Source organism: Bison bison, unplaced genomic scaffold, assembly GCF_000754665.1.
Source record: "Bison bison bison isolate TAMUID 2011002044 unplaced genomic scaffold, Bison_UMD1.0 scf7180017864456, whole genome shotgun sequence".
In the NCBI taxonomy this organism is placed as follows: Eukaryota; Metazoa; Chordata; class Mammalia; order Artiodactyla; family Bovidae; genus Bison; species Bison bison.
Genome location: NW_011495018.1, coordinates 2,020,504 through 2,034,270, shown reverse-complemented (window position 1 = coordinate 2,034,270; position 13,767 = coordinate 2,020,504). Strand labels below are relative to the sequence as shown.

The following is a 13,767-nucleotide window of genomic DNA, read 5'->3' as shown; positions in this document are numbered from 1 at the left end:
GACCTGATGCGGCCCCGAGTTTGAGCTGGAGGCCGCTGGGGAGCTCCCTGGGAGCGTGGCAGGGGGCGGGTGCCGAAAAGTGTTCATCAGAACTGCTGCTTCGGCGTTTCAGGTTCACTTGGTAAATTGTTGAAAGAGGTGGGCCCGGGGAGGCGGGTGCGTGGGGAATGACGTTGACTCATTGATGAAACGGGATGCGGCCCGGAGGCGGCCTCTGGAAGGAGCCGGGCTTGTGTGGATCTGTCCTCTATAAGCGGGCTTCCCTGGTGGCTCAGACCGTAAACTGCCTGCCTGCAATGTGTGAGACCTGGGTTCGATCCCTGGGTCGGGAAGATCCTCTGGAGAAGGAAATGGCAACCCACTCCAGTACTCTTGTCTGGAAAATTCCGTGGACGGAGAAGCCTGGTAGGCTACAGTCTTTGGGATCGCAGAGTCGGACAGGAGTGAGCAACTTCACTTCACTTTACCCATCTTAAGTAAACAGCGCCTGACGTCATGAGGACAGAAACCCGAAGCAAACATAAATGCGGTCACCCTCTCCCGGTGAGGATGGAGACTATTTTGCTGTTTGTGTGTTTGGCATTTTTGATCCTGTTATTTTTTTTTTTAACGTAAAAGTCCTTAAGACGTCGCAGTCGGTTAAAATGTCAGTGTTAATATCGTTTGGATGCGTTCTTACCACTGGCCTGTAGGTGACATGATCCAAGTACAGAGCAGTGGCAAGAACACATCCAAATGGTATTAAGTGAAATGATGCCTTTAGATGGGCACGTGGGAAGTGGTGCTTGGCATCTGGGGAAGGAACAGATCTCTGCTCCTTTTGGTGGAAATGGCAGCATTTCAGAATATGAAGTAGTACTTGTTAATGCTATTTAACGTCTGTTTGACAGATCATTGCTTCTCAATTTAAAAATTTCATGTGAATTGAAAATGTTTTTTGCCTAAGTTATCACATGACTTAGGTTTATATGTTTATATGGTTTATATGTTAGTCTACACAGTTGGGAATAATTAAGGTTTGCAGAATAATTAAGGTTTTGCCCATTTGTAAAATATTTAATATAGTCTAATACTACATGATTTTAATACATGGTAGTTAGTGTTATCTGTACAGGAATAACTTCAGGAGCAGAACATCTGAAATAACAGTGAGACAGCAGTTTATTGACCACTAAATATTTTACTGACAAAGAACGGAGGTTCATTACATTGTTTAAAAGCACAGTAGTTAGGATTTGAGAAGGCAGTGGCACCCCACTTCAGTACTCTTGCCTGGAAAATCCCATGGACGGAGAGCCTGATGGGCTGCAGTCCATGGGGTCGCTAAGAGTCCACACGACTGAGCGACCTCACTTTCACTTTTCACTTTCATGCATTGGAGAAGGAAATGGCAACCTACTCCCGTGCTCTTGCCTGGAGCATCCCAGGGACGGGGGAGCCTGGTGGGTTGCCGTCTGTGGGCCCTCACAGAGTCGGACATGACTGAAGCAACTTAGCAGCAGCAGTTAGGATTTGAACCTCGTCTTCTCTTAAAGGTTTTTCCTTAAACAGTGCACCCTGCACATTGAGCTGTCCCTGAAGATGGAGAGAGCAGTGGGCCATCAGGAGAGGGTGACAGCATTTGTTTGTTTCAGGTTTATGTCCTCATGATATTAGGCGTTGTTCACTTAATTGGAAAGTAGAAGTTAAGCATCTAAATTTGAGAATAATGTGGATAATTTAAAAGAACATTAATATCATTCTTTAATATTTTTTAAGGGCTTACATATTTTTGTTTGATCTTCCCAACCTTTCAGGGTATTATTGCTGTTTCACAGATGTGGAAGTTAAATTACTCTTCAAAGCCGAGTTAGTAATGATGGAATTTAAGTTGTATATGTGTACTTTTTCTTTTTACTTACGTTGGCACATACTGTTAAAAAGTTTTGTAACCTATTTAATTTTTTAAAAATGTACTCGTTGTATTTTCCCATGTTATTAAATGTTCTTTGAGATACAATTTTTAATGACTTTATAATATTTTATGACCATTAAGAAAACTATGTTGTTGAATAATAGATTTTTACAGTTATTTGCTATGTAAAATACTGGGGAAGTAGTCATATACATACATCTTTGTCTCTTTAATGACTTCTGTAGGATAGATCCTTGAAAGTGGTACAAGAAATTTCTGAAAGTTTCCAATTGAACTTTTACCAGTGGGATATAAAAGTGTTGTCTCACTTTATTCTTTTTATCATTGAATATTTTGATTTTAAAAATCATTTTTCAGTTTGATAAGAAGTGTTAATGTAGTCCAGCTTCATGCGTGAGAGGAAGAGGAATCAGTAACTGGTGAAGTATCAGTACTTCCTCCATAGTCTCTGCCCATGCGCCGAAGCTCCTGAGTTCTAGCTACAGTGGGGCCCGTGGAGTGGGGGCCTGACTATGTGTTCCTCTCCTGCCTTCGGTGGCTCTTCCTTTGGAGCGTCCTGCTTTCTGTGTCCCAGGCAGCTGTCCCTTCTTCCTCTGTCCTGTCTGTGGCCCTTGTCCTCTATTTTCCTTTGTTTCAGCACAAGACCTTGCTTCCTGCCTGGGAAAACAGGACTTCAGTAGCCTCATCAGGCTGCTTCTTCTACTTGCCCCTCCCCCAACACAACAGATTTGCTTGTAGCTTTTCCCACTGTAGGGGCTTCCTGGTGCCTCAGACGGTAAAGAATCTGCCTGCAATGCAGGAGACCCAGGTTCGATTCCTGGGTCAGGAATATCCCCTGGAGAAGGAAATGGCAACCCACTCCAGTATTCTTGCCTGGAGAATCACGTGGACAGAGGAGCCTGACGGGCTACAGTCCATGGGGTTGCAAAGAATTGGGCACGACTGAGCAACTAACACTTTCTTTCACTTTACCCATTCTTGATTGCTTTGTTGCTGACCTAGAGGAGACTGTCTTCTCGTGTTGAATTCTTCTCTGCTCTAGATTTCCCTGTCCTGCCACCTCTGAGAGCTTGAATCTCATGTCTTCAGCCTCTCCCTCTCACTTGCACTGTCCCCTCACAAAATAAACTATGAAGATGTTCTTGCATTGATAAAAGCCCATCCCTTGATCTGTCTGGATCCTCGCTCTCTCTCTGTTAACAGCCCAGTCTCTTACCTAGTAGGTTCCTAGCAGTTTCCTTCTTCATTCTCAGCTCAGTGGTCCACACACTGCTTCTCTCACCTGCTGAAATGACTGCCCACTGCTGGTCACTCTTCCTGGCTGTTTGATGGTTGTCCCCCTCCCTTCCTGACTCCTGTGAGACCCCTGAACCTTCTCTGATCTACTGCCAGGACTCCTTTCCCTCCGTCGCTCTTGACTTGGTGGTGACGAGCCCCAGAGGCTCTGCCCTTGGCCCCTTCTTTATTCTCCGGCGTGGATGAGGGTGGTGCCCGCTATCTCTTGATTCGGAGATCTGCGGATCAAGTGTGGACTTCTCTCCTGAGCTTGACTGTCACTAACAGCCCACTAGACTTCTTTCCTCCCAGGTTGCCTGCTTCTGGACTGTGAATCGTGGCGAGTGCCACCACTACCTAAGTCACTAAGCCAGAAACTTGGAGGTACTGGGCCCCTTCTTTTCTCAGCTGTATTGTTTTAATGGTTTAACAGTTGATTACTTCTTTCCTTGCCCAAGTTTAATTGTCCTTGTTTTTTTCCTCCTCGTAACATATTTTTCAATGTGTTTTCCTGAGTTTTCAGATTTTTTGTAGTTGAAAGTGAAAGTCGCTCGCTCAGTCGTGTCCTAAGTCGGGTCCTACTCTTTGCGACCCCATGAACCGTATAGTCCATGGAATTCTCGAGGCCAGAATACTGGAGTGGGTAGCCCAGCCCTTCTCCAGGGGATCTTCCCGACCCAGGAATCGAACCGGGGTCTCCTGCATTGTAGGCGGATTCTTTACCAACTGAGCTATGAGGGAAGCCTTTTTGTAGTTGAGAGAGATTGTATTTGAATTTGAGTTTCCCAGGTGGCGCTGATGTTAAAGAACCTGCCTGGCAATGCAGGAGCCATAAGAGACTCAGGTTCTCTCCCTGGGTCGGGAAGATCATGGCACCCACTCCAGTCTTCTTGGCTGGAGAATCCCGTGGACAGAGGAGCCTGGTGGGCTCCAGTCCATGGGGTCACAGAGTTGCACACGACTGAAGCAACTGTTTGAATTTATAATTCTGTAAAAGTGAAGGGTTTTTCAGTTGAGTATGAGGTTAGACTTAAAGGTATCTTTGCCAAGGTAGTTTTATATGAAAATAGTTAATAGATGTATACTGAGATTTCTAAGGATTTTATCAACAGTTTATTAGTCCACTATTCTGTCTGTTCATACTGTCAGTTTTTAGAAAATACTTTGTAGCATAAGAAAGTTTGTATAAAAAGCAGTTCTATTTTTTTCCTTGTTTTCTGCTTATATACTTCATTTGCCCCATTTTATTCCTATTCCTATGATCACTTCATCACAATACCATGTTTAAAAATACTAACATTAATAGTAGTAACGCATATATAGTCATTTTTCACAAACATTGTGCCCTGACTGCAGAAATCTAGTTTCCACAGGGTCTCAAAATAGAGTTAATTTACATGGCTGGTAGTTGAGGTGGATGAATATTCAGAACCACTTCATGTGAGCTAAGTATTAATTCAAAAAATGTCATTAACTTGAAAATTCATCCAAAAGAAGTCCTTGAAATCATATTTCAGCCTGTGTTTAATACAAGATTCTAGCAGTACAAAAACAATTCAGGCGGTCCTTGAAAGGTTTCTTTGGTAATAGAATTTATCATCATTTGCTTATTTCTAAAGCTACTGTGTTTTCAAAATCTGTGTTTTACGGATTTACAGGTCCCTTCTTGTGGTCCATTTCTGGGCACCATGGGCTCCTCAGTGCGCTCAGATGAACGACGTGATGGTAGAGCTCGCCAAAGAGCACCAACAAGTTTCATTTGTGAAGGTACTGCGTTTTCAGTGTCATGTCTTAGGGATTTAATTCTGATTTATGGGTTAGACTACATTTTATTGACATAGAAAGGAGCGGTGGTGTGGGATTCCTCATATTCATAGGTAGTGTTGGAATCTGTTATTTTCACAGTAGATTATTCTTAAAAACCTTAAAATGGTTTTATATTTTTCAAGCAGGGAATGGTGTAAAACTCACTACCCTTTCCTGAATACAGGCTTGGGTGGGAGGACAGGATGGGCAGTCAGGAGAGGGTTTATGTGGGCACTCGCAGGTGAGATCATTCATTGTGGGTAATTGTGGTTTTGTACAGTAGAGATGTTAACAAGACTTGCTTCATTGAAAAGCTAAGTGGGACATGGAAAGTGATTCAAGAAAGGTGTGTGAGGGCTGCAGGGAACAGGGGGGTAGGGGGAGCTCGCTGCCAGGGGTCCGGTAAATGCAGGCTTGCAGGGAAACCAGAGTCTCTCTGTCACGCTGGGGAAGCAGAGGGAGAAGGAAGCAGCCTGGCTGCCTTTGTTTTCATTCACTTTGCGTGTAGCCTTCTTTGTCCTTGCTCTGGTGCTCCAGCCTCCTCATTCCTGGTGTCTTTCTTGGGTGGGCAGGGCTAGGATAATGAGAGTTACAAAGGACGAGCTCACTTGGTTTTAGCACATTTAATGTATCAGTCAGGACTTAATTGAGGCAACATGGCCAACATGTGAGTTGAGTGTTTTAGAAATGAACTTTTGGGAAGGGAGGCATACCCTATATTCAGAAGCTGAATCTTTAGGTTTTAAAAAAGCAGACAAAAACCCTATTTTAAAAAATAGCTAGAGGATATGTTGGCAAGTATATGGAGTTAAAGATGATGTGAACTGTATTTGTATGTGTGCCTCTTTATGTAGACTGAAGACCCAGGATTCTGACACATTAATTTATTTGTATAGCAGCTGATATACTTTTCAGACAGTTTCCGTTTAAATATGTGTCCTTTGAACAGGTATTGACTGTGTTTAGATGGTTCAAAATCAAAACACTGCAGGAAGAAGTCCATTGAGAAGGCCCAGCCCACTCCTTTCTCGCCAGCCTTGCCGTCCCATCCCATAAGTAGCTCTTGTATTAATCTTGTATGAATTCTTGCAGTGTTTCCTTAAGCAGATAGAGCATGTATGAATAGTTAGCTTTTTAAAGTTTAAGGACTTATTTAAAATTCCAATGAAATGTGTAATGTAACCTTAGAATACAACCTTAAAATGTCCAATATAAATAATAGAAGTGGACATTAAAACTGCATGTTTGGTCAGTGATAAAAGATAACGATTACAAGTGAAATAAATGATTAAACATTTCAATCGTAAGATTAATCAAGACAATGGTAATTGTTGTAAGTCTGCTTTTATGTGTATCACGTTACTGGTTTAGGTAACGCATTGTTCTTAGCTGCCATTTGAATGATTTATTTAAAGTGACTATAGGATTACTTCTCACATCAGTACCGGACTCGGCAGTGAGATTTTAAGTTGTTCAAGTGCTTAAATGTCTCGGCAAGCCAAGGGTTGGGAGCCCTTATCTGCTCGGGATACCTGACCCCGACTGTACCTGCCGTTCAGAGAGGGTGGCAGGTTTCCGTGGGTAGTTTGCGCAGGTGTTGCTTCCTGGGAGGTCACTCTGCGGCATAGTTTTCTTTTCTTAGACACCTTCAGAGGCAAAGATCATTTGCATGGAGTTCGGAAGGTAGGTGATTTAAAGGGCACAGTGCTGAGCAGTAGCCAGCCTGGGAGAGGTGAAGTACTTGAGAGCGGCGGTGGCATTTTCCAGAGGAGGGGCATGTGGTTCAACTAAACACAGCTTACTCGGTGAGAGCTCTGTGACTCTTCCAGTCTATAGAAGCGACATCCTGGTACTCTCTGTTTCTCACAATTTGATTTCTTGGTCTTTTTGTTTTTTTAACGACTGCAGTTGTTTGGCATTTTTGACTTGAAGTATAGAGATTAGTTCATTCTATGACTTAGATTTACAGAACCATTGCATAGAACGATCTTAAGCACTGTGTTTTTAATACTTTAATTCTAAAGTTTTGTGATCATCAATTCCTTATTTTGTAGAACATGGTAAAATACCATCTGAGAAAACCTACCATACATTTTTTTTGTTTTTTAATCCTAGTAGTTTGTGCCCATTGGAATAGGTTGCTGAAAGGCAAGGTTTTCACTTACTGTGTTTGAATCCCCTCACTTCCTGGACTGATGATACGGCGATAAAGAATGTGTGCTCCTTACCGGTGCCACGTTTGGGCTGCCTGCCGTTGTGTTCGCCTGCGTTGGCTGCCCCGTCGGTCGGGTCCTGGGGCTGGGTTCTTCCCTGACTTCACACCTCCAAGGGCTTGGAGGACATAGGTTAGTTATGTCTGTTGCTTGAAGTCTCACAGAAACCTTACATTTATTCAGAATAAGATTAAATAGCTAATTAAAATGTCAAGTGTCTTTGCATTTCAAATTATGTAAAGTCAGTTTGTTAGCACTTTAACAACAATGGGATACACATTTATCATTAAATCAAAATTGTTTGGTCAGTAGACTATTTCAGGATACAATGTCTGGTGGTGGTGTGGGAAAGAGGAAGAATAGTTTTGGGTGGTGAAATTGGGGCCACTGGTCAAATTCATGGTCCAAATCAAAGCCATTTAAAAAAAAATTAAATTCTTATATTTGGTACTATTATTACTTTTGCTTTTAAAGTAAAGATTGTGTGTATTTAAAGTGTACAACGTGATGATTTAAATCAAACCCATTTTGTGTGATGTCTTTTCTGTGTACCCCCGTGACTTTTTTTTCCCTTTCTTCTCTGAGCTTAGTCTGTTCCATTGGCTGGACTGTCAGGGAGTCTCTTGTGTTTTCATCGGCTCTGTCCTTGCGTTTTGTCCCTGTTTTGTCCCCTTCTTGACTAGGTGGTGAGACGCTTGAGGGCGGGGCCTTTACCTGGTTTGCTGTGTTTAAGTTGCTTTTCTTTGTGCAGGTGGCTCCCACCTCACGTGCCAGCCCTTTCTCCTCTTTATTCCCTCCCCCTAATTCTAGCTGAGGCCTACTAGGCTCTGATACTGAATGTACCATATACTGCACTTTGGTACAGAAATTTATTCTTGAAGTCAGACTTAGCAACGACCTGGTTGGTGAGATTTAGTATTATTGTATTTCATTTACTATTAATCTTGTTTGTATGGTAGCTGTTCTTGCATTTTATGTGCGTGGTATCTTCAGATATGAAATCAAGAGGTCAGAAAGAATTATATACTTACATTTTTTTTTTTTGATTCCTTAAAAAGGAATCTTTATAGTTTGATATATTCTTAAATGTGCCACCATCTTAAAGAACAGCTTACACTGTAATTTCTAAAGGTCTGTACAGTTAGTATAGATAATTTCTGTAGCTTACACTGTTTAAATTCGAAATAATCTTTGTGAACAATGTGTTTAAGCAGAAAATGTAGGGCAGTCTCCAGAAGGGTGCCAACTAGCTGTAAAACTAGGTATTGGCTAACTGGCTGTATAATTAGGTATCGGCATCGGCTAACTGGTTGTATAACTAGGTATCAGCTGAGTATCTGAACTTGTTTTTTTTGTGTGTCAGAATATTGATCAGTTTATTTAGTGTCTTACAGAGCATATGTAGGATTCCATTTTTTAGGAACTATAGAAATGTCTCTCAGATAATTCTAGTAGGATGGTTAAATCTTTAAAATAACCTAGTTTTAATCTGTGCTGTCTTGGTAAAAAAAACAAAACATAATTAACATAGTTTATTAGCTGTTACTGGGTAAAGTTTGGCAAAGTATTATAAAAAGTTATTAGAAATGTTCATTTAAATACTATTTTGAAATTTATGTTTGACTTTCTGGAAAACAAAGAATTTGACTTTGAAAAACTCGCCTTTCGTAGCACGTCACAGAGTGAAAAGAAGTCCTGTGTGAGGCGTGACAGAGAGTCCCAGAGTGTCAGGCGCTTTTGTTTGCTTGCTTGTTTCCTTGAAGTCTAGTTGATTTATGTTGAAAGGTTGAGTTTTCTCATCCTTGCCTTTACCTTGGAGCCTCTGCCGCCACTGGCGAGTAGTCACTTGTGTTTTTGGCTTAGGAATAGTGACTACTGTTCAGCATTCTGTTTCTTGGACACTCAATTGTATGCCACACCGGATGCTAGTTACTGGGAATGCAGGACAGTAAGGGTGTAGACAGTAAATGGGTAACACAGTGCCAGGGTAATCTCAGGTGGTGTGAAGTTCAACAGAAGAAATAAATAGGCAGGCTGTGAAGAGGGGTCTTGGGTAGGCGGGGTGCTTTTATGTAGGTTGTGCTGAAAGGGTGTATCTAACAAGTGAGAGTTAAAAAACGCAAAGATGACAGTCACTGGAAGTGCTGGCAGAGAGCCTTTAGGTAGAGGCTTAGCAGGTGCAGACCTCAGAAGAGCAGTGGGCGGCCAGCGGGGCTGGAGAAGAGGGAAGGGGTCGAAGCCCTGACCGGAAGCTGCAGAGGCAGGGAGGGCCACGTGGCCTTGTGAGCCATGGTCGAGTTTTGGTTTTATTGCAAGTGCAGTCTGATGCAGTCTGATTCCTAAGTCGATTACTGTGGCTGCCACATGGAGAATGGTTTGAAGTGGGTAAGAGTACAGACTAGAAGCAGGTCTACCAGTTAGGAGGCTGTTTCACTAGGCCAGGTAAGAGATTTCTTGGACGATAGTGGGGAGATTGTTGAAATGCTGTTGTTGTCTGCGTCAGCTTATATTTTAGAGGGGGCACCCAGGAGACCTCTTGATGGATTGGATGTCAGGGTGGAGGAAATAGATCAGTTAAGATTGTCTCCTTTTTGATCTGAGCAGCTTGGTGGATTAAATGAGATCGGGTCTGCCCTGGGGAGGAACAGGTGCAGTGGGAAATGTCTAGTGGGGATCTGCGGGCAGATGTCGAGTGTGTGGCTTGGAGGTGAGAGGAGAGGTTTGTCCTGGGTAGAGGTTGGGTGGCGGTGCCATACTGGAGTTCCTTAGAGCCAGGATGTTGCCTGAGACCACTCTGCTAGGAAAGTGAGTATAGGTAAGAGAAGCAGGTGCAGAACCAAGTCCTGGGATGTGCAGCAACATCGTGGTTGGCAAAGGTGAAGGAAGAAGCCAGACACTCAGGCCAGGAGTTAGAGGAAGAGAAGACACGGAAAGCCAAGGGAAGGGAATCTGAGAAGGCAGCTGTGGTCACGCTTACTGAGTGAGACTGCAAGGTCAGTAAAATGAGACGAGGAGGAACCGTTGGGTGTGGTGAGCTGGTAACAGGGCTGTGTAGAGTGGACTGTGCCTAGAGCCAGACTGCCTCACCCCCCGCTCGGCAGTGAGGGACCTAGAAACGGGCTGTGATGACAGCACCCGCCGTGAGGGCCCCTGCGGGGGCTCAGATGGTGAAGATCCTGCCCGCGGTGCAGGAGACCTGGGTTTGGTCCTTGGGTTGGGAAGCTTTCCCCAGAGAAGAGATGGGCTACCCACTCTAGTATTCTTGCCTGGAGAATTCCATGGACAGAGGAGCCTGGCAGGCTACACTCCATGGGGTTGCAAAGAGTCAGACATGACTGAACGACTAACGCTCACTCGCTCCCTCACCGTGAGGATTAAATGAACTCAGTATGTGAATGCACTCAGAATGTTGTCTGGCTTAGAGTACACCATAGCTCTTAGCCATTACCATCACGGTGGTCTTTGGGGACTCCTGATATATCAAAGGAGATGATGGAGATTCCTTCCGTCTGGATTCATCCTGCTGTAGTAGAGCTCCCCTGCCCTCCTCCCCTCTCCACAGACACACAGCACCCTGGGTGGGAAGGGTCCAAGTTTGAGATTGACGGTGTAGGAAGCACGTGGTTCCCCCAAGGCATTCTGGCTGGGAATCCATTCTGGAAGTGTCCATGTCTGTCTGGTCCTGAAGTCATATATAATCCTGTCTTTTAAATTTGCTGTTTCTTACTTGTTGTGGTAGAAAAGGTAACCGTAGCATAATGAGAAAAGCACAGGGTTTGTCGTCAAACAGACATGGGTTGGTTTCTCAGCTCTCCTGCTAATTAACTGTGTCTGGAGTGACCTCTCTCCTGGCCCCTGTGGAGCTGAGATGATAACGCGGGCCCTGCTTTCCAGTTGTGACAAGTCTGGTGTACAGCACAGAGCAGGCCTCCAAGGAAGGTAGCTCTTATTGGCCATCTTTGGTCTCTTCAGAATGTAGAAGAAAATTGAAATTAAAAGTTTTGAATATGTATGCATTTATCTTCTACTTCCATTGTTATAACTGTTATGTTGCTTTACATCCATCAGAAATATTTCCAAGGAGTTTTAGTGCTGTGAAGGTTTTCGGACTTCAGCTGCCCTTGCTATTCTGGGGAGCAGCTTTGCCTTTAATGGCCCTCCTGGTCTGGACTCAGGAGGATTTGCCTGTCACTGTTGCCTTTGTCTTATTAAGCTCCGTCTTCTGGGAGCTCATTTGAGGGGAGGCACGTGTAGTGATCCTCCTGGCTTCAGCAGGAATTTTGAGAGCATCATTTGCTTCCCAGAAGAGTTGTCAGTAAGGGGCCCTACTGGAAACCAGCAGACATATGAGAAGAGATCAGCTTTTAAAAGCATATAGGAATTTGATTTTATGAGTCAGGATGTGACTTGTTTTGTTCTGTTTAAGACTCTGTTATCTTGCTTCTACTTAGTAGCACCTGTTTTTTGATTCGTATTACTTTTCTGTTAGAATCCCGGAGTGCGAGCGATGGGGATCTTCACTGAGCCTGGCCCAGTGCCCAGAGTGTGGGGGGCACTTACCAGACGTTAGTGCTGCCTCGGTCACCACCTTTCTGCTCTTCTTTGGTCTAGTGTGGAGTTGTCTGAAAGAATATGGTACAGAAGTTCCTTAGACTTTAGAAAGAGTATCTTCTGAATAGCTGTCTCCAAATGCTTAACCTTCTCTTTGTTCTTTTTTTCAGTTTTATTGGACAGTTGACATTGATTTTAAAATATATGTGGTTTCTTACATTAAAAATGAAAATAATTTAAAGTATTGTTTCAAAAGGGTGTTCTAAAGAAAATAGAATTAAGGCGGTAAAAGAGCACCCAAGAATATACGAGATGGACGATACAAGCCACAGACATGGGATAGCCTCCCCCTGTGTCATGGTCATTTTTATGGATAGAAACAGTGGATTGGTTAAAGCTCTGGATAAAGATAGTATTTTAAGCCCAGTGGAAATCTTTTACTCTTGGAAAAACACAGTGTATATATTTTAAAAACTCTTTAATAACATAGTTTATCAATGAACTTTATTTCCTATAGGTATAATGTGGATACAGATTTTTATTGGTTTTAAAAGTTTGTATTAGCATTGACAGTCCTGTGAGGGAAAAACACAATATATCTTGGTTTTTCTCAAAGTATCTAAAGTCCACATAAAAAGCTTATAGTAATTTTATTCTCATTTAGAGAACGTGTTACTAATAAATATGTTTATGTGTCAGATATCACATCAGATCTTGTTGAAGGGCTTCAAGGAAATTTTCAAATAGAATGTGGTCATCTTATTTAAAATGCATTTAAATGTATGAACAGACCCAGAAGCAAGTAACCTAGCAAGATATCTGTCTGCTTAGGGTTCAGCAGCCTTGCAGGAGTTAAAAGTAAAATTTATCAGACATCAATAGTTTATTGAAGAAATACTCCTTTTTGCTTCATAATTTGCAGAAGGCTGCAACTGTCAGTCATGATGTACTGCCTCTTGAAATTAGTCAATAGAGCAAACAGCAAGAATTGCTGTGGGCAGAAAATAAGCACTGTAATCATGACATAACTGGGGTCAGTGATTTATGGATTTCAATATAGTAGTAGCTGCATATGATTGAAAATTTACTAGGTCACTAGTGCACCAAAAATTTTATTCACAGCCTCCAGGCATCTTTTGAAATGTGCAACAAAATAAAAACCTCTGAACCTGTTTTGACACCGCAGACTCAGTGGATGACATGCCAGCCCAGTGAGTCTCATTTAAATGTAAATGTGTCATAAACTTTTGTACTGTGCTCTTTTAAAAACGTCAACTACCTGAAGGGATAATGCATGTGAAACTGATTTACATGTGAAGTAGTTAAAAAGAGAAGACCTTTTTATAATCATGCTTAAATTCTTTTATTTTAAAGTTGGAAGCGGAAGCTGTTCCTGAAGTATCTGAAAAATATGAAATTAGTTCTGTTCCCACCTTTCTGTTTTTCAAGGTAAGGCTAAAGACAGTGGAAGAGATTGCGGAGTACCGCGGGGCTGCCTTCGCCGGTTCCTTTCCCCTTTCCCCTGATGCTGAGCACCAGGTGTTTGCCTGCTCCTCGCCCTGACCTGTCTTGTAGTCTCACTGCTTGCTTGCCCTTGGGGTCCTGGGAAGGTGACACGGACTGTGGAGGTCCACCCACCAGAAGGCATGGCTGTGAACCCAAACTGTTCCCTGAGTTGGGTCAGAGGTTGGTTGGTTGGGGCATGTGCTTGGGTATGATGAAACATCTTGCTGCTTCTGGTTTGATTAGTGACTCTCTTAGGAAGTGGGTGCAAATCTGTGTTTCTGGGCACCCCTGGGTGTCACCAGAGTTCCCCAGGTACCTCATCTGTACTTCATAACAGCTTGACCGCAGCGGGGGTGGGGAGAGCCTGTCTGATCTGGTTTCAGGAGTAGTGCTGCCTTCCCAGTGTTTCCAAAAAGGAAAAAAGAAACCAACTATTCATTTCTAAAATTGACATGCGTGGCAGGCAGTTTGTAATCCAAATTTCAAAAAATTTCTCCAGTG

At 43.0% G+C, this 13,767-nt stretch overlaps 1 protein-coding gene across 1 annotated transcript in view; it reads left to right on the top strand.

Moving 5' to 3' along the window:
• The window catches only part of GLRX3 (glutaredoxin 3), a 41,446-nt gene that overhangs the window by 11,105 nt on the left and 16,574 nt on the right, over positions 1-13,767 (top strand). Inside the window, exons 6-7 of the mRNA XM_010859563.1 lie at positions 4,849-4,957; positions 13,135-13,209. Of these exons, the coding sequence (XP_010857865.1) occupies positions 4,849-4,957; positions 13,135-13,209 (184 nt within the window). The remainder of the gene's footprint in view (positions 1-4,848; positions 4,958-13,134; positions 13,210-13,767) is intronic.